This window comes from Catharus ustulatus, chromosome 28 (genome assembly GCF_009819885.2).
Source record: "Catharus ustulatus isolate bCatUst1 chromosome 28, bCatUst1.pri.v2, whole genome shotgun sequence".
Classification (NCBI taxonomy): Eukaryota; Metazoa; Chordata; class Aves; order Passeriformes; family Turdidae; genus Catharus; species Catharus ustulatus.
The window spans coordinates 4,105,586-4,130,863 of record NC_046248.1 but is presented as its reverse complement, the minus strand read 5'-3'; the positions used below and the strand labels follow the sequence as shown (position 1 = coordinate 4,130,863).

At 49.5% G+C, this 25,278-nt stretch overlaps 1 protein-coding gene across 1 annotated transcript; it reads left to right on the top strand.

Annotated features, from left to right (window-relative positions):
- Positions 1-2,854: 2,854 nt before the first annotated feature.
- On the top strand, positions 2,855-23,435 carry TBCEL (tubulin folding cofactor E like). Its single transcript, XM_033081736.1, has 8 exons — positions 2,855-2,937; positions 7,111-7,260; positions 9,433-9,572; positions 11,501-11,682; positions 12,650-12,906; positions 14,473-14,599; positions 15,106-15,222; positions 19,245-23,435. Exons 2-8 carry the CDS (start codon positions 7,128-7,130, stop codon positions 19,561-19,563), a joined length of 1,275 nt encoding a protein of 424 aa, XP_032937627.1. The 5' UTR covers positions 2,855-2,937; positions 7,111-7,127; the 3' UTR covers positions 19,564-23,435.
- Positions 23,436-25,278: the final 1,843 nt, after the last annotated feature.

The window sequence follows — 25,278 nt, the reverse complement described above, 5'->3', positions numbered from 1 at the left end:
GGGTTAGCTTGGGCTGAATTCAAACTGCTCCCCGGAGGGGGAAGATTATATTGTGTTAACAATTCCCTGACCTGTCCAGGCTCCGTGGAAATGGGCTCTAAAGTCAGCCAGGGGTACAGTGGCCACTTTCTCACACTTGCAGCACTGACCCAGTGGAGGTTAACACAGACATCTGCTCTATCCAGTCCATCTGTAATTATAGAAAGCAGCCCCTGAAATGTGTTTCGAATCAAACTGTGGTGCCAGTTACCAGCTAAAATATGCTCTGTCTGCCTTCTAGCAACTAAATAGCACAGGTGAGCTGTGCAAAAAGAAACCATGAGGATTGTTAGGGAAAGAGTGTGGCCTCTGAATGGAATGGAATTCTTTATCTCCCTGAAACAGATCCGAGAAGCAGAGGGGGAAGGAAAACCAAGTGCAGACAAAGCTCTCTCCGGAATGTATTGAAAGGACCAAATGAGGCGTTCAGAGCACGGGGAGAGGAGGTTTTTTTAGGGAGTGTTAGCAAGGAAATGTTCGGCTGTGCTGGGCTGCCCAGGAGTGGAATAAACGCAGTGTTGTGTCAACAGGGTAGAAAGGAAGAACACCCAAGTGGTTTTCTGTCTGTGAAAGGGCAAACAGGCCCATGAAATGCATTTCTGCTGTGCTGGGAGGAGAGTGGGGCTGGCAGGGTGGCACACAGCTGGTGATGTGTGGATGATACAATTCCTCCAAAGCCATCTTCCCCTGGCCCCTGGAACTTGCTAGAATAGATAAGGTCTCCTAGGTACCAAGTTGAGCCAAATTCCTTAAGAATTTGGTCACTCTCCTAACACTTTGGAAGATAATTGGTTAGAAATTAGTCTGTGTAATTGGTCAGTTCACCTTTAGAACTTCTCACTTAGATTGGATGCTGTTCTTTGTATAAACTTTTATTGGTTGTTGTTTGAATCCCCCCTGAACCTATAAATATGATTCTGAGAGAATCCTGCTTGACCACCCTTGGCATGAAATAAAGATTCTTGTGGAACTCGTCAAGTAAGGCCTCTGGTCTTTCTCTGCTGGCTAAATGTGAACTTTGTGAGAGATAGCTGACTGATATTAGCACTCTCTGGTCCTGGTAAAATACCACCAGGGACCAAAAAGAAAGTCACAGTGATGAATATGGGCTGTGGCATGTGGGCTGTGGCACCTGGAGAGCCCTGAGCCCTTCCACTCGGGCACATGTGCCACAGGATGTGCACAATGTGAGTCTGTCACAACCCTGGCATCAGGAAAGGCTTTCTCCACCACAGTCTTGAAGAAAATGCTCCATGCTTTGTTAAAAAAGCTGCAGGGAATGGCAGACAGTGCAGCTGTGTTTTAGTTGTGCTAATAGGTTTGGGCACCTCTGATTAGCTCATTAGATTCTATGACTAAGCCTATTACAGCTTTTAAATTTGGAGCTGGGGTTAATGTGATGTGCTGATGGCTCCAGCTCTGGCAGTGGTCTCCATTTGCTTCTTGGGAGGGAGATTTTCTTCTGAGAAATCCCCAGGGCACTGCTTTAGCTCTGGGGATGCCAGGATTGCCTCCCTGGCCTAGCCTGAGTCGTGTGGGTGCAAACCCACCGTGTCTGTCCAAAGTGAGGCAGGGAATTCCTGGCAGAGCAGGAGTTAACACAGCCCCTGGGCTGGGGCTGGAGTCCTCCTGTTGTCCTGTGCCTGGGCAGCACCCACAATGCTGCCATTGTGCCTCAGAGGAGCGTGCAGAGCCTGGGGTGTGCGGGTAACAGGATAGAGCTGTCCCGATGATGTTACAGCCTGGGGAGATGCACTGCAGCCACTCAGCCATGACTAATGCAGCTCTCCTCCAGCTCCCTGCCTTTGCCAGCCAGGACAGGCCCTGTTTCAGGCAGCTTCTGATTCCTGCCAGGACAGGATGGAGGTGGGGAATCAGGCTGGGGGGATCTGCCCTCACTCTCAGCATGATTTGTCATCCAGGTCAGGCTTGGAGGAGCCTGGGCTAGTGCAAGGTGTCCCTGCCCATCCAGAGGGGTGGAATGGCATGAGCTTTAAGGATCTTTCCCGAATCAGGCTGGGATTCTGTAATTCTGTCCTTGGCCAGAAAAGGAGGTGCCAGCACTGAGTAAACAGGAGAGGAATGGGTGAGCTGTAAAGAGCAGGTGGGCACTGCCAGCAAAGGGTTGAGCCAGAGCAGCCAGTGCTGCTGAACATGCAGTGGTGATGGGTTTGCAGGGTTTGGTTTTGTGTATCTGGCTCCAGCAGGACTCTGGGGACGAGGGGGTGCCACCCTGAGGCATGTCCTGTGCCCAGAGCTGGGCCCTGGCACTGCAGGGACCTTGGCATCACAGAATCACACACTGCACCAGGGCAGAGACCTCAGAGGGTCACCTGGGTCCTCCCAAGGCACAGGGCTGGGTCCAGGTGGTTCTGGAGTCTCTCTGTGAGGGTGGCTCCACACCCGCTCTGAGCAACCTGTTCAGGGCTGGGTCACTGAATCCTGGTGGAGCTTCCTGGGATCAGTCCCTGCCCATTCCCCATTGCCTGGGCCCTGCTCGGAGCCCTCCCTGCAGGCACTACAGACAGGGGTCAGGTCCCTTCTGGCCTTGAACAATTCCCTCATCAGCAGGATGCTCCCGTCCCTCGTCTCTGCCACCCTCGCTGGCCCCGCTGCAGGATGTCCCTGTCCCTCCTGTGCTGAGGAGCGCAGAGCTGGACACAGCACTCCCGATGCGCCTGCCAGGGCCGGGCAGAGGGTCAGGATTCCCTCCCTGATGCGCTGCCATCGCTCTTCCCGTCGCATCCCAAGGAAACCCTCCGTGGTGACAGGGATGACGTCATCGGCGTCGCCGTCTCCACGGCAACGGGGGAGCGCCCCGCCACGTGACCGCGCGCGGTGTCACGTGATGTTTGGAGCTGCTTCCGGGTCGATGCGGGACGCGGCGGCCGGGCCTGGGTGAGAGGGGCGGGGGACAGGGGGGGACAGGGGACAGCGGGGGCTGCTGGCACCCCCCGACACCGCCCGGGCACCCCTGGCACCCCTCGGCTGCGGCCCCGGGAGCGGCGCGGTGCGGGAACGCCGCTGTCAGCCGGGGAGAGCTCGGGGCCGTGTGAGGGGCAGGGGACAGGCCGTGTGAGGGGACAGGGACAGGCCGTGTGAGGGGACAGGGACAGGCCATATGAGGGGACTGGGACAGGCCGTGTGAGGGGACTGGGACAGGCCGTGTGAGGGGACAGTGACAGGCTGTGTGTGGGGCAGGGGACAGGCCGTGTGAGGGGACTGGGACAGGTCGTGTGAGGGGACAGGGACAGGCTGTACGAGGGGACAGGGACAGGCCATACGAGGGGACAGTGACAGGCCGTGTGAGGGTACAGTGACAGGCTGTGTGAGGGTACAGTGACAGGCTGTGTGAGGGGACAGTGACAGGCTGTGTGTGGGGACTGGGACAGGCCGTGTGAGGGGACAGGGACAGGCCGTGTAAGGGGACAGTGACAGGCTGTGTGTGGGGACAGGGACAGGCCGTGTGAGGGGACAGGGACAGGCTGTGTGAGGGGACAGGGACAGGCTGTGTGAGGGGACAGGGACAGGCTGTGTGTGGGGACAGGGACAGGCTGTGTGTGGGGACAGTGACAGGCTGTGTGAGGGGACTGGAACAAGCTGTGTGAGGGGACTGGGACAGGCTGTGTGAGGGGACAGTGACAGGCTGTGTGTGGGGACTGGGACAGCCTGTGTGTGGGGACAGTGACAGGCTGTGTGTGGGGACAGGGAGAGGGCTCAGGGCTGACACCCCAAGCTGTCAGGGGGCAGCTGTGTGCTTGTCCTGCCCCAGCCCCAGCAGCAGGGACAGGGGTTTCCAGCAGGGAATAATTGCTGGTGCAGTGGGACAGGGTCAGAGTCAGGCCAGGAATGTGCCAAGGGATAATTTGGTGTCTGTCACATGCTCTCTGGTCTCCTCAGTGCTGTGCTGGGGGAACAAACAGCCCTGCTGGGTTTGAAGGGGGCCTTGACAGAGTTTCACCTGCTTGGGTGGGTTGTCCTGGTGGCTCAGAGGGTCAGGCTCCCTGCCCTGCTACAATCCCTGATAAATCCTGCTGGGATTTCCCTTTCCAAGGCAGGGAGCAGTGGAACTGAATGATCTTCAAGGTCCCCTTCCAACCCAAACTATTCAATGTTTCACTTCTCTGCCTCTTGAGATCATCTCAAAAATAATTTCCCTGAATCATGTCTCGGGAGAACGATGTTCCAGCTCCTTGCAGAGATGTTTGTGCTGTTCCTCCATTCCTTACGCTTTGTTTTCCGTGTATACAAACACATCAGGATGTGTTTGCTGTGTGACTCTTCAGGATGTGCCCCAAAGGCATTTGAGTGGCACTGGAATTTCATTAGCATGCTATTGATGATATCATTCTCCTGAAAGGTCTCCTCTTCTCCTGGAAGGCTCACAGCACAGGGGATGGAAATATTTTCCGTGCTGTTTTCAGTGTTCTCTTTTCACTCATCAGCTGCAGCAGCACCGTGGGTTTCCCTGGAATCAGTGTCAAGTCAGGGTCATGCTTCTCTTTCCAGACACTTGGGAATCCCAGCACAGGAAGGATGTGGAGCTGCTGGGGAGAGTCCAGGGGAGGCACCAGGATGATCAGAGGGATGGAACAGCTCTGCTGGGAAGAAAGGCTGGGAGAGTTGGGATTGTTTACCTGGAGAGGAGAAACTTTGGGGTGACCTTCCAGTATTTGCAGGAGTGACAGGACAAAGAGGAATGGCTTCAAAGTGTCAGAGAGTGCATACTGGGGAGAAATTCCTCCCTGTGAGGGTGGGGAAGCCCTGGCACAGGGTGCCCAGAGAAGCTGTGGCTGCCCCTGGATCCAGCCAGGTTGGATGGGGCTTGAAGCAACCTGGGATAGTGGAAGATGTTGGAATCAAGGACTGGAATGTGATTATTTTTAAGGTCCCTTCCAACCCAAACCATTCTGAGATTCTCTGTCCTTTGTCACTGGGGCCACAGCCCTGCAGCAGAGCACTTAAATATAACAACAAAGGCTATTTGTTGACACCTCTCAAAGCCCAAGTGCCTCGTTTGCACCCTGTGCTGTCATTTAGAAAACCCAGTTATTTTGAGACGTGAATTGTTCCTTGTGCTGTCAGCAGGGACACACTCAGAAATGTGCACCTTGCAGGTCACCCTGTGCTGCCCTTGTGCTGACAACATTCCCTTGAAACCTGTCATTCCCTTTGCACATCCTGCTGCTCCCTGCTCCCAGGCAATTGTAGGGATTCAGAGAAGGCACGTGCGTGACAGATGATTACAGGGGATGTGAAATCCCTTGGGAAGGGAGGTGGGAAAGGTGACTGCCCACCTCACGACATTTTTGTCATCTCACAATGGCACTGGTGTTCAAAAGTAGAGCTTGAGGAAGAAAATGTTGGGGATTCAAAGCCATTGGATGCAAATGTCAGTGGTTTTTCTTCTCAGTTCTGGATTGCTCTCACACATTTTGCTCATTTAAGGTGAGTTTCTCCTGTGGAGTTTGCAGCTGATGTTTGTTCAGCAGATAAAGAGGGATGGAGCTGATGGAAAAGCCACGTGAAGTTGGGAGTTCCAGAATTTCCAGCCCAGGAGGTCTGAATGTGTTGTTTAGAAAGTCCTGTCTGTCTGTGGATGGTGCTGAGCTCCCAGACCACTCTGGAATGAGGCCTTTCAGCCTAAAGCTTTGGCTGTCAGTGCAAATTGTTCCTGTACCATGTGGAATGGTTTAGCCTAAAACTAAATGCCTTGTTCCTTTCAAACTCCAGTTTGAGGGTTTAATTTTTGATTCTAGATAAAGTAGTGACATGAGGCAAGTTTGAGCTATGAATCAGCCAAGCTGTTGAGAGATGAAAATGGTGGGGTTTGGGTTTTTTTTAAGACTAATCCTGTAAGTTGCTATTTGTGAAATTTAAACTTTTTATATAATATAAAAATGATAACATGCTTCTGTCAATTGCTGCTTATTGTACTCAAATCCTTTTGGTTGGTGGGTTTTAGTCTGGTCATGAAGAAGTGAAGTGGAACTTGTTAAACAGGTGATTCTCAGCAAAGGGAGCCTAAGTGAAATCACTTTTGTTTAGAATTTTGTATCTAGATTTGCCTGTAACAAGCCTAAAGGTAAGAAAAGGGCAGATACTTTAATTCAGGATTAGCAGCATGGCTTGCAATAAATGTGTGGCCCCAGTGTGAGGTTTAAAAATGTGATTTTGCTATAATTAGTAGAAATGGTGCCCTATGACTCATTGTACAGTGTAGGAAACCTGCCCTGGTCCCTGCATGCTCAGGATTGTGATGCTGTGTCCATGATGGGTAGCAGGACTGGGAGATCTCTGGAAACAACAATCTCCTCATTCATGAGCCAAGCTCTGCTCCTGTGTTAGAAACCCATCAAATGCCAAGTTCAGGAAAACAGGGCAGAGAGAGAGGCTGAGTCCCACCTGGGCAGGGCCATGGAGGGGTCCTGGTGCCAAAAACACTCCCAGCTGCCTCTCAGTATCTCTGCAGGCAGCTCAGCAGCTGTGATGAGGCAAGGCCTTGTTCCTGTGCTGTTCTGTGCCATGCCCAGATATGAAGGGCACAGTTATTATCTCCCAGATACATTAGGCAGCTGCAGAATGGAATTGGCAGGAGTTGCCTTTGGGCCTGGCCAGATGATGTTTGGTGACACAGCAGAAAGGGGAAGCTGGCAAACAGCTGTTGGAGCAATCTCTTACTCACAAGCAGCTGTTTGCCCCTTCCCCTCCTGGCTGCCCTGGAAATGTGTTTGAGAGTAGCTGTGGATTTCTCTCAGTGCTCGTGGGAGGGGCAGAAGTGACAAGGACAGAAGTCACCTTTTGCAGCCTGGAATTATCCTGGGAGAGCATGTGGGGTAAGGAGGTCTTGAACTTGGCCTGTAATGCTGTGTTTGTACAGCACCAAACCCTCTGGCTTTGGGTTCTTTCAAGAAATGTTTTATTTCAGTCTTCAGTTTGAAACAGGATCTGTTGGATGATCTGGAGCTCAGAAATAAAACCTGTGACCCATCTGCTTGCTTTCCCTGTGTTCTATTAGAATTGTTACTTGCTGACTGCTCATATGCTCTATTTTTCTCTTTTTTTTTCCAGAAGTCCAAGAAGGGAGCATGGACCAGCCCAGTGGAAGGAGTTTCATGCAAGTTCTGTGTGAAAAATACAGCCCTGAGAACTTCCCCTACCGCCGTGGGCCTGGCATGGGGGTGCATGTCCCAGCAACTCCACAGGGCTCACCTATGAAAGGTAAGTTCTGCTTTTTCTGAGCATCTGGGAGGAAGCAACTGAAAGAGAAATCTCCTTGAATTGCCCAGAAAAAGAACCATCACAATTTGTTTTTTTACTGGAGAGTTGAGAGACTGGAATCTAATGAAGGTAGAAAGTGACAGAACTGGTTGCTGTAAAAAAAAAGATTTCTCTACAGCATGACAGAATCAGAGAACAGAGTAGAATCATTTGGGTTGGAAGGGATCTTCCAGCCCTGTGAGGGGGAGATGGACCTAAGGCCCTGTGCAGTCTGTGTGTTGAGGGTTCAGCAGTCCTTGGAGCTTTTTTTCAGGCCACTGATCCTGTTTTATTATTGGCTGCAGAAACAGGTGTTTTGGCAGAGGTGGCTTAAAAATACATAAAATATCTAAATTTGAGGTTGGTTCCCATGCCACCAGCTTGCTTTGATGCCTGCAGAACCAGGAGCTCAGTGTACCCAGGAGGGGACATATTTCAAGCAGAGTGATGAATTGTTGAACCTCTAGCCAGGCTGCTTTGGTGACAAGTGCCTCAGGTGAACTTGCCGTGTACTTTGTCTTCTCAAGGCACCAAATACTTTGTGACCTAGTGAAGAATTGCCCTTTCCTGTGCTCCTGACCTTGCTACCTCGAGGGAATTTAGCCAGATGTGTGTCTGAAGCTCTGTGCTGCTCGTGGATGTCCTTGAGCCTCCCAGACTGCAGAATCTATGTCACCACCTCCTCTGAACTAGATCCATGTGACACCCTTTAGTCTTCCTGCACACTCTGATGTTGGCATTTAATTCTTGGTTTGTGCAGATGGGTGTGAGACTCACATTGATCCCATCAGAGTTGCCCCTGCTTTGTGTCACACATCTTACCCATCATGATCTGTAGGAGTAATCCAAACATCCATCTGGTCAATTTGTGTCATTACCAGCCCCAAAGGGGAAAATAGCCATGGAAATCAGCTGGATGAAGTTTTCAATAACTGGGTTTGACAGAGGAGAAAAAAGGGCCTGAGTTCAGTTGAGGATAAAACACTCTCAAAATGAACAAGAACAGAAAATGGCCTGATGGAATGTTCAGTCAGTACTCTCTGCAGGTAAATTTACATTTCTCAAGCTCACCTGAGCTGTTTGTGTGCTGAAAAGAGGTCACATCTTAAAACATGACTCACAAATACTGCATTAGTCATTCCCTAAGTGCCACACTGTCCTTTTAAGAAACCAAACTCTTTTGAGCCAGAAAACTTGGAAACCCAGATCACTCCAGGTAATTGTTTGCTGCTAAAATCTCTTTCTAGTCATGTAGCTGTCAAGTGTTAAGGAGAAAAGAGGCCACCTATTTAAGAAAAAGCTTGTGCTTAGATTGAAATGGATTTCAGTACTCCAGAGAGGTGGCAAAGCCATGTTGTACATGAAAGTGTAAGAGACTGATGGCTTGCCTTGGCCCAATGTGGATTTCTTGTGTGGAAATTGTTTCCTGTCACAAACCCCCAGCTTTTTGTCATGGTTTACCTTAAGCACAGCAGGCTGTGATTGAGGTCCAAGTCCTTGGTTGTAGCTTTGAGTACATTTACATGAAGAGGAGCTGGAGCAAAACCAAAACAGAAATGGAAAGGCAGAGCAGAAACCTGAGTCTGTGTTCTACACTGAACCTTGGGAAGGGAAGGCTTAGAAAGGAAATGTTTAAATACCTCCTAAGAAATGTTTAAATACCTCCTTAGAAATGTTTAAATACCTTCTAAGAAATGTTTAAATGCCTTCTAAGAAATGTTTAAATACCTCCCAAGTGGGCTCAGGGCCCAAGTGGGCTCAGGGCTAGTGGATAAGGGATTGTGGCTGTGCAGCTGACACTCCCCTAGTCCTGTGTCCTATCTGCAGCAGCAGCTGCCTGGGGAAGAGCAGAAGTTGTGGCAAGGACTGATAGGATACAAGCCATAAATGACAAAGGACAGGGCTGAAATACACAGAAGTACATGGCAGAACTGAAGAGCACTGATAGGAGTGGTGCTTCATGTTTACAACCAAGGTGCCAGTTATAAAATCCGTGTTTCACCTGACATTGGTGTAAATTCTGACATTACTGCTGGGTTTCTCCTGCTGGCTGTAACATCCACGTTTGGGGCTGGGTTCTGTAACTCCAAGGCAGTGCTGAGCAGAGGCAGCTTCTGTTTTTCCCTGTGCCAGACCGCCTGAACCTGCCCAGTGTGCTGGTGCTCAACAGCTGTGGCATCACCTGTGCCGGGGACGAGAACGAGATCGCCGCCTTCTGCGCCCACGTCTTTGAGCTCGACCTCTCTGACAACAAACTGGAAGACTGGCATGAGGTAAAATGGTGATGGGCACCTTACTGGGTACCTTTTCACAGCTATTACTGACTGCAAATGTATTGCATTGATGAGAGTTCCATTTTTGTGGTTTCTTTCTCATTTCTGAAGGTGATGTTTATTTACTTTGACAGCAGCTGAGCAATACATGTGACAAAATTAATCCAGTGTGGCACTTCACTCCTCTAACTTGTGACTTACAGTCTTGGCCCATGGGTGAAAAATCAGTATTTTTATTTTATTTTGTCATGCAAAGCACTGGAACTGGCATTTCTAACACCAAGAAGTTAATGAGCAGTTTAGTTTCTAACAGAGTGGCAGTTGATTCCCAGCTTTGCCACTGCAGTGGTGGGCAAGGTACTTATTCCCTCTCCATATTTGTTGCCTTATCTGCAGAACAGATTTAATAATATTTATCACAAAGGGTATTTTTGCAGCCTCATTAATTAATGCTAAATGCTGTTGTAAAATCCTTTTGAAGTGCTTGGGTGAAATAATGCTCAATAAATGCAATGTAACAGGAGTGAAACAATCTCAATCCATTCAAGTGTCATTAGGTTCCTCACTAGATTATGCTCTCCTTTTATGTTAGTGTTTATTGTTGGAAATATGTGGAAAAAACCAGGATATCATGGGGTTTTGTGCCATCAGATTCTCATGTCTTTAAGCAGGGAGGGAATGCAGTGTTTGCAGTGTCCCAGCTCAGGGGCTGACCTCATACCTGGTCACTCACAAGCTGCACATCTCACACCTGCTCTGTGTTCAGTCTCTTCAGGCTGCCCTGGAACTGAAAGGCTTCTGTGTGTGCTGGCCCCTTCCCCTGAGATAGGATTAAGTTTTCACAGCCCATCCACACCAGATAAATATCTCCCCAACCCTAAAAGCTGCCCGTGCTGGGGATTCCAGATCCCTGGGTAGCCTGTTCCCATGCTTGGCTAATAACCTCATAGGCTAAACTGTGTAATTTAAGTCTCCTGTGCTGCAATTTCAGCCAATTTCTGCCTGCCCTGTTCTCAGCAGGCAGGAGGAGAATCATCACTGTTCTTTATACAACAGCTTTTTATACCCACTAAGAGCTTTAATGCCTCCTTTCCTTATTTTAGTATAATGCTGAAAAAATATAACCTTCTTCCAGGCATCCATCATAAGTGACTTTTTCCTAAATCCTGTGTTTTTGCTGGACTGATGTCATCCAGTTTGCCTACTTAACTCCTGAGGTGTAGCACCCAAACCATGACATCACCTGAGGGGAGGTGTGAAGTGAGGCAGGGTCATTACCTCATGTTTGCCACCCTTGAATTCATGAGACAATCACCCTTTGCCAACAACTGGGCATTTATTGACCCCTGTGTGCCTGGTCTGCCCATCTGTGCCCATCCCAACTCTTTGTGGAGTGCAGCCCTCCAGCCAGGTGTTCTCTGACCCAGAATTATTTTCTGCATTGATGTCTGCTGGTGTTTGAACCACTTCCCACTCAGTTGCCCAGTCAGGGAGGGAATTAGGAATTGGCTGAGCTCTGTGGGAGCAGTGGGAAGCTGGATAAGTGCTCAGAGTTGGCCTTGGAGGCAGGAGAGGTGTCCATGGCCCCTGTGAGCGAGGGCTGGCTCCTGGAACGTGCTCTGCTCAGCCTTGGGCCTGAGGTGGATTTTATGACCTCTCCCAAGGGACTGCATTTCTCTTATCAAGCTGTTCCTAGAGTGTAATTAAATGAACTCTTGAGGAGAATGAGCAATTAACCAATCCATCTAGATCAGGAATGGCTGCAGTATGAATTACAGGTAGATATCCCTATGTTTTTCCCCATATCATTGCTCTATGATGATTCCACAGGGCCCTTTTAGGAGGTGGGATATTATTGCCAGAGGTCTGATTTCTGCCTGATACACATTTCTTTCTTTCTGTTTTTTTTTTCTTCCCTCCCCACTTAGGTCAGTAAAATTGTGTCCAACGTCCCCCACTTGGAGTTTCTAAACCTGAGTTCCAACCCTCTCAGTTTGTCCGTTTTAGAGAGAAGTTGCGCTGGGTCTTTCGCTGGCGTCCGCAAACTTGTGCTCAACAACAGCAAAGCTTCCTGGGAAACAGTGCACACCATCCTGCAGGAATTACCTGAGTAAGCCTGGGAATCTGGGGGTTTGCTGCACTCAGGTCAGGGCTGGGTTATGGGGTTGTGGTGAGGGATGAGGGGGCTGGGAGGATGCAAACATCAGTAGAGAAAAAGGGATATTTTCCTTTGGGAGTTTGGGAACTCCAGGTGAGGTGCTTTATGTTGTCCTAGAAACCAAACTTGGTGGTTTGGTGGTGCTGAAAAACCCAGGCCTTCTCTTCCTCCAAACCTAAATACCAGAGATGAATAATGACCCCAAAAAATGTAGGAGGGTCACACTTCCCTCTGAGTCACTGTGCAGTGAATGGTGCAGGGCATACCTGTTAAATGGGAGGTACCTCTGAGGGTCTGGCCACTTGTCAAGGAATATTTCAGCCTGCTTTTCTCTGCTAAGGTGTTGATTTCTGTGGTTTGGTCACAGGCCACCTTGGCATTCTGCTCCCATGAATGTCCTCAGTGGCTTCGTTTTGATGACAGATCCCTCTTTGTGTGGCTTTGTAAGCAGAGATGATGACAACAGAATGTCCTGCGTGGCCAGCCTACACTTCTCTGGGTTTGGGACTGTCTGGAAACTTAGTGGGACCTGTTCTTTCCTTAATGGATCTGTTCTTTGTTTAATGGGAGTCTTTGGCAGTGACATGGGGGAAAAATCATCATTGGTGTTGTATCAAAACCTCATTTTAAATTAAGCTGAGAGCACTGGGAACAGATCCCAGTCACTGTTGGAGCTGGGTTGGTGGCTGGTTGGGCACAGATGTGGAAGACAACCCCAAGCAATCTGTTATACAATACTGGGAGAGACTCCCTTGAAAGGTTTTTTAGATCTCTGAAGATATGGATGGGAGCAGAGATATAGTTGAAACACCATGTGGAGTGCTCAAAGGCCTTCTCTACACCAAGGCTCTCAGCTGTTACAGAAAGTTGTGTTAAAATCACCTAGAATTGATGACATGATCCTTTCTGCCCTGTGCAGCTTGGAGGAGCTCTTCCTGTGCCTTAATGACTACGAAACAGTGTCTTGTTCTCCAGTGTGCTGTCAGTCTCTCAAGCTACTCCACATAACTGACAATAATCTTCAAGACTGGACTGAAATTCGAAAGTTGGGAATTATGTTTCCATCACTGGACACGCTTATCCTGGCTAACAACAACCTCACAACCATTGAAGAGTCAGAAGATTCCCTGGCAAGGCTCTTCCCCAACCTAAGATCCATCAACTTGCACAAGTCAGGTGAGAGCCTGGTATCTGGGATGGGTTTTGTGGTTGATCAGAGTCTCTCCTCCTGTACAGATGAGAAGCAATGAACTTGCCCATCTGTGTGATCTCCCTGCTGCTTTGGGTAGTCAGTCATTATCAAAAGATGAGTCAGAGCAGTGTGGACCAGTTAATCAAAATGAACTGGAAAGGTTTTTTATGTTGGTAGTTTCCCTCTGTTTCCCATCCCTGCCTCAGGTACTCCAGGCTGGGGAAGGATAAATAGAAGTCTGGCAGTGGAGGGGATGAAAGAATCCCATTTTCCCTTTATTCCCTGTTTTATCTCGGGTAAAATGAGGACATGTGCAGGTGTGCAGCATGGATCAAGCATCCCCCAGCAAAAGCTGTCTGTCTTCTGTGCTCAGTCATTACAGCCTCACAAGTGATGCTGGAAGCTGCTTTTACACTCCAGCCCCAGAGAATTCTCAGCCAACGCTCCAGAAAGAGAATGAGCAGTTGGAATATTGGGAAGAGCACCCTGTGCTGGGAGAGAAGGAGCTGCAGGGCAGCTCGTGGGGGCTCTGACGTGTTTGTGTATGACACACAGCAGAAATTCATCTGCAGGAGTGCTTCATGCACCAGCAGCTTTTGTTCTTTACAGCTTTATATGCTGTGCAAGTGCTGCTGAAGTGTCAGGCAGGTAGAAGGGACTTTATTAACATGTCCTACAATGTAAACATCAAGGAATCCCTGTAATAAAAGCTTAACTAGAGGAGGAAAAGCCTGTTAGGCTGCATTTGAAAGCACTGTCTCACCAAGGAACAAGTGCTCCTCTGGTAAGTAGTTTTGCAGTTTTGATGCCAGGTGCTTAAGAACTCTGGGCTCTGTGTTGCATTTTGATGTTTTGGGAGCTGAAAGTCAAATAGAAATCCCAAGGAGCTTGTTAAAACTTTTTTGGGGGTTTTAGAGAAAGCTGCTGCACTCTGAATGTCTGGCAGGTGAAGACTCCAAGGTGAGTTGTGTTATCTGGTCACACAATCACAGCTCTGCTCAATCCTCACCTTTGTTTGATTTTGCCCTCCCTGCCTGCTTTGTTATCCCAAATGTCAGGTCTTGAGGGGGCTGAAAACGAGTTAAAACCTTTTCCATTAAATGGCTGGATGGCTTCTGGGACTGTTTCACCATTGGGTTGTGAGCAGAAATGGGACCCAAGGTGGTTGTGTGTGTGAGGTAAAGCTTTAGTGATGCCTGGAATGGAAGAAGTGCTGGTGACTTTAGCACTCTGAAGGCAGTGTCCCTTCATAGACACAACACCACTGATGCTGGTCAGTCCCCAGCAGTGAGGCCAAAGGCTGAGTGGTCCATAAAAAAGCCATGGAGAGCATCCTTCTAGATTTGGGAACAGCACAAGAGTATTTCAGCTCCTCTGTCTTGTAAGCAAATGTTGACTTTTTTAGCAGCACATCGTGAGCAAAAAGCCAAGTTCTCAAAGGAGCAGCAGTGACACTCTCCTGACACATATGTTCTTTGGCTGTGCCTGATTATCTTGGATCCATGATGTGTTTTCTGTGTTTGTTAACACAGCTCTTTCCCCCTGAGCAGGTCTGCATTGCTGGGAAGACATTGACAAGTTAAATTCTTTCCCCAAGCTTGAGGAAGTGAAATTGCTGGGAATTCCTCTGCTGCAGTCTTACACCACCGAGGAACGCAGGAAGCTGCTAATAGCCAGGTCTGTTGGTTTGTTCTGCTCAGCAGAAACGTGACAAGGCAGGGAAGGGGTGGGAGCAGGTAATCAGAGGCTGGCAGGAGATGAAGTTCAGTGTGAATGCAGAAAGATTGAGGCTTGATTTTTTGGGTGGGAACAGTTCATCAGAGGAAGAGGTTGGTAGGAGAAGTTCTGTGTGAATGCAGAAAGATTGGAGCTTGTTTTGTGGAAAAGTCAGAGAAGTTAAAATGTCAAATCTGGCTGCTCTGTTTCTCAGGAGATTTTGTGAGTCTCCTACAAATCTGTGCACGTGTGGTGCATATCTGTGGTGAAATGAAAATGCTCAATTTTGAATGTTCTTGTGAAACTACGTGGAACTTTCCTGCTCTCTCAAAGCGATTGAGGCCTGAGCTTCCTGGCAGGCATTCTCATGGTGTTAAAGCTGAGGCATTTTTGATGTGGCTGCCTTGTTGCTGAGCCTGTCTGGGCTCCCCTCCTGGCTGACTGTGGCTCTTGCTGTGTGCCTGCAGGTTGCCATGCATCACCAAGCTCAACGGCAGCATCGTGGCCGACGGGGAGCGGGAGGACTCAGAGCGGTTCTTCATCCGCTATTACATGGAGTTCCCCGAGGAGGAGGTGCCTTTCAGGTAGGAGTTCTCAGTCCTGCAGTGCAGAGCAGGGACAGAAGGGTGGGGATTGGCCAGGTGATGGGAAATATGTGCCAGCTGTTCCATGGAAAACACATCCCTCACCTTCCTCTGACCTTGGCCCCTTTGGTCTGTTTGGGCTGAAATTGTTATGGTGTTGTTGTCTGATGACTTGTAGGGTCACTCCTGAGGCAGATTTGGTTTTAAAAGTGCCTGTGTGGAGTGCCATTAAACAACAGGACTGTTCAGGTCATGACCTTCATTGTTTCCTGACCTCTCCCATGGCTCCCTTCATAATCCACCTGTGTTTGGGAGTGCCCAAAGCCAGGACAAATCTGCTCTCCACTGCCAGACCAGGGCATCTAATCCTCTGGACCATCTGGTGTGTGGATGTGGCTGGCAATGGGAAGCTGTCCCCTCACTTTCAGGCCTGCAAATCACAAGTCTGATGGGTTTTCTTTGCCAAAAAAGTGCATCCAATGATCCGTTCATCTTGGTAAACTAATGAACTTGGACAGATGCTGTTCAGTCTGTGTCTTTTTTGTGCCAGCATCCACTTACTGCTTCTAATGGGCTGAGGAGGGATCATGGAGCATCAGGCCATTGCCTTTACCTGCCCTCTGCCCTAAACCCTCATTGTGCTTTTGGACAGCAAAGCTTTATTACCCCTTTTTTACAGAAAAGGAGTAGGACAGGAGTGTGTGTGTGTGTGTGACTCCGAGGGCACAGACAGAGGTGGGGACACACTGAAGGTCACAGCTATTGTCTGGCATGGATGACAGAGGTGCAAATGGAATCTGCTCAGTGTTTTCCTCTGCTTAACTCTCAGCTGAAATGCCTCTTGTTTTTCTAAAGCACTGGATATGTGACCTGCCAATCCAGTAAGGGGGGTGGGAAGGCTGGAATGGGGAATGAGGGCATGGCATTTTGTGTGAATATTAATAGGGTCAGTGATTATAATATTTGTTAAAAGCATGCTGGGGTCAGTTCAGAGGCAGAGGGCACTCATGCAGTCAGGGAGACAAGACAGCTAGTCCTTTTCTGAGGACAAGTCCTGACTTGTAATTTTAGAGGGCCTTGAAGCGTGAAAATTGAAGGAAATATTGGAAGAAATAACAGCAGAGACAGAGAATGCAGGAGAGGGGAAGGAGAAGGGGAGACTGGGACTGTGAGCTCATAGTGCTGCTCCCAAAAGGGATTAATTTCCATAACATTTCATATTTCTTGTGTTTGGTGGTGACAGAATGTCAGTGATCCATAGATTGCTGGGAAGGACACAGTGGGGTACAGCTGTAGGCACTCATGCTGCCTAGGACCTGGATTTTGGGGACAGGCTGTGTGTTACACATCACCACACAACACTGGGATTGGTTTGTAGGTGGCATCTCACCCATCCAAGAAAACCAGGCTGATTTTGACCAACAGGCCAGCTTTATGCTAGAAAAATTACCTCCCCCTCAGATTTCTTAGCCTTTAAACACTGGTACTGCTTTTTTCATGTTCAAAGGCCCCTTTGTCCAAATCCCTTCATCTGTGCAGTGTTTCCAAGAGACTTCTGCAGCTACCAGAGAGGGTTGTTCTGTCCTGTGGAGGGGTTGGGTGCCACTGCAGACTCTCTCCTAGTGAGGCTGCAGATGGCTGAGTGTCCCCAGTGCTGGGTTTCACAATCAGCAGCCCTTGTCTGAATGGAGACCTGGCAGTCCTTGCAGAGGGATTTTGTGTCTGTTTGTTGCTAAAGCTTCCCTTTCCTCGCTCCCAAATCTGGTGTGGTGGCTCCAGAAGTGGTTTGTAATTAGAAACTAATCAGGGCACACATGTTGTGGCTGGGGTCTGACATCTGCATTGCAGTGCTGCCTCGAGCAGAGGGAGAACAACTTGAGCAGGGAAAACTTCCCAGTGGGAGCAGCCCCCCTCCAGACTGGCAAGGTGCAGGCTGTGATAAGCTCTGTCTCCAGAAGCCCCCTGCTTGCTGCATTGCTGTGTGCAGCTGGAAGGGATCAGGCAGGCAGGGAAATGGAAGGAACAATTTATCTCAGTGGATGTCGTGGTTCTAGGGAGCGCCGGGTGCACAATCCAATATTGGCTGTCTTGTGCAGCCACGGCCTCGTGTCTGGGGGGTTTTAATGAGCCCTCTGCTTGTCTGCTCCACTGTTTATCTGCACAGTATCACAGGCACTTTCAGCCAGGCTCAGGTCTTCAGCAGCCTCAGCGTCTGCCAGGCTGCAAGGGGTGATTAGAAAAGTCTCCAGGGTGCCTATTATTGGGGTCCAAAACATCCATGTACCAGTCTGCCTGGTCCTGATTGATTTGAGAGCAGCCAGTCACTCACACTCCCCAATTTCTTTGCAGCTCACATACAAAGGAGCAGGCTGCAAAGCTCATTCTGCCCTTCCTCAACACAAGAAAATTTCAGACAGCGTTGCTTGACCACCACATATTTGCAGCACATTTTTGGATAATCATGGCTCTCTCATGATGGTTCTCTTGTCTGAAATTTGTCCCCCTCTTTATCCTCTCCCCATCATCAGCCCAGTCCACTCTTAGTGCATGAATCATGACAGTAATTGTGGCTGGCTCAGAAGTTGTTGCTGGTCTGCAGCAGCAGAGATGCTGAGAATTAAATAGATATCCCAGAGGGGCTGAGGGTTTGGAGCAGCAAGAGGTGGGTTCCTCTCTCCCTCTTTCCCATGGGATATTGCTGCTGGCAAATCCTTCCAGAGAAACAGAAACCCTTTGCACTGCTGACACATTGGCTGGCATTTGCTCTGCCTGCAGGTGGGTTAAACGTGAGGAGTGTTGTTTCCCCTCAGCACTAATGGCTTTCCCAAATAAATGGGGCTGCTCCTACCACCCCAGTGCTGTGAGAGCAGGGCACCATCCCGCCTTGGATGTGTCCATGGGACTGGGGAAATCCTAGTGCCTTGTGGCCCTCAGCTCAGTGCCCAGCACACAGAGGGGCTGCTGTTCTCCAGGAACATTCCTGCCTCCAGCAGCACTCCCTGGGGTCACCCCTGCTGCCAGCTCCCATCGCTGCTCTGGGGCTGTGACACCGCGCTGAGCTCATTCAGCTCCGCCTGGGATCGGGAGCACAAAGCGCTTTCTGTGCAGGGGCTCTGAAACGTTACCTGTCCTCAGCAGCTCTCAGCCTTTGTCATCCCAATCCCATTGTGTTTTGTGCTGCCATTCCTCCTCTTTCCCAGCCAGGCAGGGAGATCCAGCCTGGCCCGATGGGAGCGATAGCAGGGGGGCGGGGGTGACACAGACTTTCCATCGCAGGGACCTTGGGAAGAACACTCTGAGAACTTGGCTGCAAGGACAAGGTGACAGTGGAGTGTGTGCCTCTGCTAGTAAAATTCCCATCTTGTTTCAGAGCAGGTGTGAGGGATCAGCTGGCAAGAAGTGCCCTGTTTGTTATCAGCTCTCAAACTGTGCAGCAGCTCACCTTGCTTTAGTGATCTTGATGATCCTGTGCTCAGTGGGGTGTAACATTTGGGACCTAGCTGGCCTTTTGGAAAACAGCAGGAATGTCTGATGATCAGTTAAGTTGTGAGGCCACAGATACTGGGAATCTAAACTGAAGGCTGTGTCCTTTTTGTGAGCACTGGCTTGATTCTGGCACTCTTCAGTGAAGTGTTTTCCCTGGACAGGAGGTGTAGAGTTGTGAGCACAGCGTCCTCTCTTTCTTCCAAATCCCACTGCAGCCCCGGCTGGGATTTCTGAAACTGTAGGAGCCCAAACTGTGCTTCTCAGTCCTGTCAGGAAGCTGTTTTGAGACCAGCCAGCTCTAACATCTCAGGCTACTGCTGGTAACTTCACATTCCTCAGCAAAACACTTCTCACTAGTGGGACACTGAGCTCATGTCAGTGCCACGGTGCAGCCTGGGGACTGTGGGACAAAGTGACGGGACTGCTTGGGCTCTCTGGGCTGGAATCAGGGTCAGTGTTGTCACATGTGGGGAACACTCAGACCTGGGAAATGTGCACTGGCTGCACCATAACTCTGGACTTGTTGAATTTTCCAGGTATCACGAGCTGGTGACCAAGTACGGGAAGCTGGAGCCCTTGGCCGTGGTGGATCTGCGGCCCCAGAGCAGCGCCAAGGTGGAGGTTCACTTCCAGGACAAGGTGGAGGAGATGTCCATCCGCCTCGACCAGACTGTGGCAGAGCTGAAGAAGCACTTAAAAACTGTGGTGCAGCTGTCAACAAGCAACATGCTGCTCTTCTACTTGGACCAGGAAGCTCCTTTTGGTCCCGAGGAGATGAAATACAGCTCGCGGGCGCTGCACTCCTACGGCATCCGGGATGGAGATAAAATTTACGTGGAGCCCAGAATGAAATAGCCTTTTTGCCCACACCCACACGCCCCCACACACCCACACACATGCATTGGGGAGTTTTTTGCAAGGTTTTTGTTTCGGTTGGTTGGTTGGTTGAGGTTTGGTTGTGTTTCTGTAGCAGGTGATTTCTTAGCCCGGAGGAAGTGCCCTGATCTGAGAACCATGCCCACCATCCACTGCAGGTGACCTTGAGGTGACAACTGACTTCAGGACGTGTGTTTCAGTGTGGGCAATACCTTGATGTTTCCTTTGATGCTCCGGTATACTCGTGATTTGGCATGAATGGTCACTTGTTCAAGCTAAACAATGCCAGGGTCCATAAGGGAGGAGACAGCTCGGTGCAGAATTTGACCTGTTGTTTTCTTTCCCTAAATTTTTTGGTGTTTTGCTCCACCAGAGCTCCCTTTGGCCTAGCTATCCAACTGTGGCTCGAGCTTGCTGTAGTATTTTCTTGCAGCTTGGTGCTGTCTCAACCTTTTGTTGTGCTCGAGTTCACAGGAAAGATCTCCATCAGTATTCTGCTTGATTCAGAGCTCAGGTACTTTAGTGCATCCACTTCACTCCACTGGTTTTCTTTCTGTGAGTGCACAAAATGGGGGAAAAGAAAAAGAACTTCCCAGAAAGAAACTTTCTTTTCAAAGTGCACGCTCTATATCCACCTGATTTTGGGGGAGAAAAAAGAGTTTTTGGTTGCTGTACCCATCTCACGTGGTGCCTGCAGCCTGTGGGGATAAAGGGTGTGTTGGAAAGTGAATTTTGGGAGGTGGTGGATGAGTGCTGCCTTGGAAGGGCTTTCAGAACAATAGGTCAACAAGGGGTTAAAGAGCAGCTTCCCCCTTTGACCACTGTCCATCCTGATGGTGAAGAGATCTCTGTGCACTTCACCGTGTACCAGTGGGTGCTGCAAGTGGAATGGCTAAAATTCCTCTCCTGGGAGAGAGGAAGAGTCAAGTTGAAGTTTGTGTTTGTTGCTGTTGCACCAGTTCAAACCTAGCACTTTCCCCGGGGCCCCCGGCCGGGGGTCCCTGCGTAGGCTCCGAACTCGGAGGATGTGTTGGCTCGGATCAGCCTCTGGAAGTGGAGGAACAGAGCAGCTGGACTCACCTTGGCTGTTCAGCAGGTTTCACTCTCTCTTGGCTTCCCCCACGCCCCCCGTAGGCATCGCGTGCTGCTGCTTCACGTAGTCCCTGTTTTCTACTGCAGAGCAGATTCCCCTGCCTGCTCACTGAATCCTCCTTCCTTTCTCTTGGTTCGCTTTCTTGTGTCTTCCCTGCTCCAAGTTCAAGACTTTCCCAATTTCCTGGTTCCAAGCAGCTGCCCAGCAGTTTTTGGAGCTGTGCAGCGAGGGCTCTAGTTACACATGAACTCCTGACCTTCATTTTGAAACGCTCCCTTTGTCCCCACGTGCACTTTTCTTCCCCAGGATGCTTTTGCCCACATCACCGAGCTCCTTTGGTATTCTTGGAGTTGTGTATTTCTCTTCACATTTTACCTGGATTGTGGGGTGGGATCATTGGGGAGGGGATGAAGTATTATTATCTCATAGTCTTCAGGTTTAGGATGTGGGGATTGTTCAGAGGGGATTAGTTCCTTATCCAAAGCGAGGGTTCAAACGGGAGGATTTAAAACAAGTCACTAATTTGTGCCTCATCCCCCTGCCAAAAAACAGCAATTTCTTGGCCCTGTTGAGATGAGCAATAGGGAAGGGAGCAAGATTTTCCATAGGTAGCATAGATTTTCCAGAGATCCATGGTACCTGTAAACTAAACAGCAGGGAGATAGTGGCAGTGTAACATAAAATGATGCTTTTATAAGCTAGAGCTTTACTGAAGATGTATTTTCCACTGGGGCAGCAAAAATAATTTGCTGCCCCATAGCAGAACCCTTAAGCCAACACTTCTGTATGATATATACATACCTACCAATAGGAAAAGTTGTGGTTAATAAGATATTTTGTTATAAAGCAAAGTTTTATGAAGATATGGTTGTTTAATATTAGAAGCCTATTTCAGCCCTTGACCTCCAGTCTAAGTAGTTTATCCCTGAGTGGCTGCAGGGTCTGAGGCAAGCGACCTGTGGGGATGCAAAAGTATCTCTGAGCTGATTCTCCAGAGCAGTAGTTACCTCTGTGGGTGTATTTATGGCATTGTACCTGCTATTAATGAGATGCTGTAACTCTTGACCAACTTCCTCAGCACAATTAAGTGTCTGGCTCTCAGAGAAGGGAATAAACAAAGGCCATTAAAGAGTGGAAGGGATGATAAAGAAGAGCCAAGTATCTGCTTTTAAGTTTGTTTGCCCACTAAAAATTGGACTGTCCATGGAGGGACCAGTGCTGTCATCAGCTCAGAACTGGCAGTAAATCCTGATTTTATTTGTGACAGACCTGGTGGGAACTGGAAGATGGAAAAAGAGACCACAGAAGGTTAACAGGTGCTGGGGAATTGGTGCTGACACCCAAACCTGCTCCCCTGGTCTGTGATGGTGATTTCATACCCACCCTGCCACTGCTCCAGGGAAGGTTTTTCTCAAGGCATTCACCTTGTGTGCAGATGGTGGAGCAGTCATGGATAGAAACCAAGAATCTTGGTTGGCTTCCCAAGGAGAAGGACTCACCCCAAGACCCAGAGAGAGTTACTGTGTGCAGATGATCAGCTGTGGGAAGTGAGAACAAAATGGCACACAAGGATGTGGCAAAATACCCCAAATCATGGGACCTTGTGGGGAAGGGTCTTGTGTGTGTGCCACCCAACAGGGGACCCTGTTCTGGGGAGAGAGGAGAAGGTTCTGAGTGGGACAGGAGGTTTGGCAAGAGGTTTGATTTACACCTCTGCTGTGTCAGGAGGGGCCATGTCCAGGCATTGCCAGCATGTGCCCACTTCAGCTGAATGTCCCTGGGTCTGTCACATCCCCTAGAGAAAACAGAACAGATTTGCAAGCTTGCCTGGTTTGTGTGTCCTTCCATCCAAGGGCTGCTTTTGTCGAGAGCTGTTGTGTTGTTCCTGTTCATGCATAATAGTCAGGCACAGGCAGCCTGCACAGCGGGCACAGCACCTGCCCCACGAGGACTTGGGTGACAGCTGTGTACCAAAGTGTCACCCAGCTCTGTGCCCAGCTCAGTGCTGTGCTGTTGTGCTGTTGGATGTGTTCCTGTTGGATATCCGTGGGTTTGGCCAGATGTTCCGGGCGGATCGCGTGTCGGGCGCTGTTATGAATATGCACACGGAGTGCTGGCTGTCCTCTGCTCCCTGGCTGGGATTTGTAAGCTGGTTTTTTGGGAGCTGCAGGCATGCTGGTAGCAGGTGTGACCCGTGGTGGCTTGGAGGGAGTGCTGCTGGGGACAGGCTCTCCCTGTGCCTGTGCTCCTCGGGTCTGGAACCCGCAGCAGCTCTGCCCCCTCGCCTGTTGGTGAGATTCTGTAGGTTCTGCTCGTGTGCAGCATTTGGGAATGCAAACGAGGTGCTTAAAGCAGCCCAGAGGCTGAAATATTCCTGGCAGCTGTGCCTCCCTCGTTTGGATGTGGCACTTTTGTAGGCAGCAGAGAGATGCCTTCCCCAGAGCGACGTTAGAGGGGCTTCAGCCGTCTCGGGCCTTTGCCTCTGTGATTGCTTTTCTGCAGCTCCTGAAAACTTCAAACATGATTTAAACACAAAGTCTATTCTTGCTCCCTGTTAATGTTGCATCCATATGTAATTTCAGAGAAGAAGAGCTGTAAGTCCATCTGGTTTTGTATTCTGGTTTCTCTCCCCAGGGATACACCTCCCACTCCCACGATTTGCCTTTGGTTTGCTCGCAGACTTAGCGGTGGAATTCAGGCCAAAATAGGTCATTGGTTTGGATCAGTTCAATAAACTTATGTAAGTTTTTACACAAAACCCCTCTGTGTCCTGAGCTTTGCAATTTGCATCCCATGAAACAAACATGTTCCCTGTTGGCACCCCAAAAGTGTGAGGGAAAACTGCTGGGATTTGTTTGTCCTGCTGATGGTTTTGTTTCTGTCCATGACCCCACCTGTGCAAGGTGCCACCTGTCAAAAGGAGGACTCACAGAGCTGGAAGATTTGTTCCTCTTCTGGACTGTATTTCCCCATGACTGGGACTCATCCCCACTTCCAGGTGAGGAATAAAACTCGAGCTCACTCTCAGAGAGACTGGCCTTGAGGTTAAAACAAATTTCACCCTCATGGCCTGCACCAAATGAGGACAGAGATGCTTCTCTGGATGGGAAACAGCTCCTGGCAAATCCATTGCCAGGGCATCTTCCATGGGCTGTGCCAGGTCCTTGAGATGGGAACAAGACAAGGCACTGCCTGTGGTGCTGTGCCAAGGTCGAGCAGCCACAGAAACCCTTGGGGCATCTTTGAATGCTTGTTTTTCCTTGAGGTAAGGCATGGGATGAAGTTTCCTGCTAGAAGAATTAAGAAAAAAAAAAATGAAGAAGTGTTTTGTTGTTCAGCTCTGATGTGTTCAGCACTGCATGATGGGAACATCCCCTGCCAAAAGAAGAGAGGCTGGAAGACAAAGTCTTCCCCAAAGAGACACTGAGACCTAATCAAACTTCATCAGTGTTCACTTGCTCAGGACAAACAGCACCAGAATATTAAACTGACAAAGGAGCAGAGGGAAACCGATTTTCACCAGTTTTCTGTGTTACAAAACAGAATGAGGAGAGTCAATTGATTTTCCTGGAGCTGGTTGTGTTTAAAATGTATGGGAGAGAAGGGAAGAGCCGGGGTGCAGGCTGGAAGTAATCTGCCCCTGGAATATCAGTCAGTGCTGATATCCCCCTGCCCTCCTAAAATAGCTGTTGGCTTAGAAAAGGGTAAAAATAAATTAAAAAATGAAAGATTCCTGCTAGCAAGGCCATGCTTGGAGGATGGAGGGAAAGCAAATTCTGGGATTTGCTGTGGAGGCAGCGAGCTGCCTGGTGCCCTGATGTGCTAAAAGAGATTGCTGAGGTAAGAGACAGCTTTTGGGGGGAACTTACTGAACACACTGCCAGGAGCACCCAGGGAAAATAGTCTGGGCTTCTTGTTGGGCTGCTGGCATTCCTGTCTCCTCTCTGTTCCTGACAAAGGGTGGGGAGGACAGGAGGAATTAAGGCCTCCTAGCAGGGAAAATAGGGAATAAAAGGCCCCCACCCAAAATGACAGAAGGGAGAATCAGCCAAGCTCGGGCTGTTTTCTCACAGCTGGGTTGGAGCAGTGCCTGTCTGACCTGAGCCTTGCTGCAGGCTGAAAAACCAATTCTAACGTGGCTCTGCTGCTGTTCCAGCTCTCCCTCACCCAACATGGGAATGAACCAACCCACAGCAGTTGAAATCTTTTTTGGGGTACAGACTGGACTCAAATGTAGAGCTGTGGGCAGCCCAGAAGAAATCCCTGTGGAAACTGCAGCTGTACAAGTGGAAATGATAATTACAGTCACAGCAATCCCCCAGTGAGTCCCCACAAGCACCAACCCCCAGAGAGGGTGGAAATGGGAACAGCCAGGAAAGCTCTGGGCTGCACTGGGTGAGTTTTTCCTTTTCCACCTGTAGAAGCAGGACTTGGATGGCAAAGCAACTCCACTGAAAGCTCAGGGCAGCGCCTTTGAACAGCACTTTGAGCCTAGCACTGTTTAATGCTAATCCTGTAACTTTATATAGATGGGCTTTTTTTTTCCCCCTTTACACAAAGGAGGAAGGGGCTCAGTTCTTCTGAGGGTTGGGTTTTCTGTT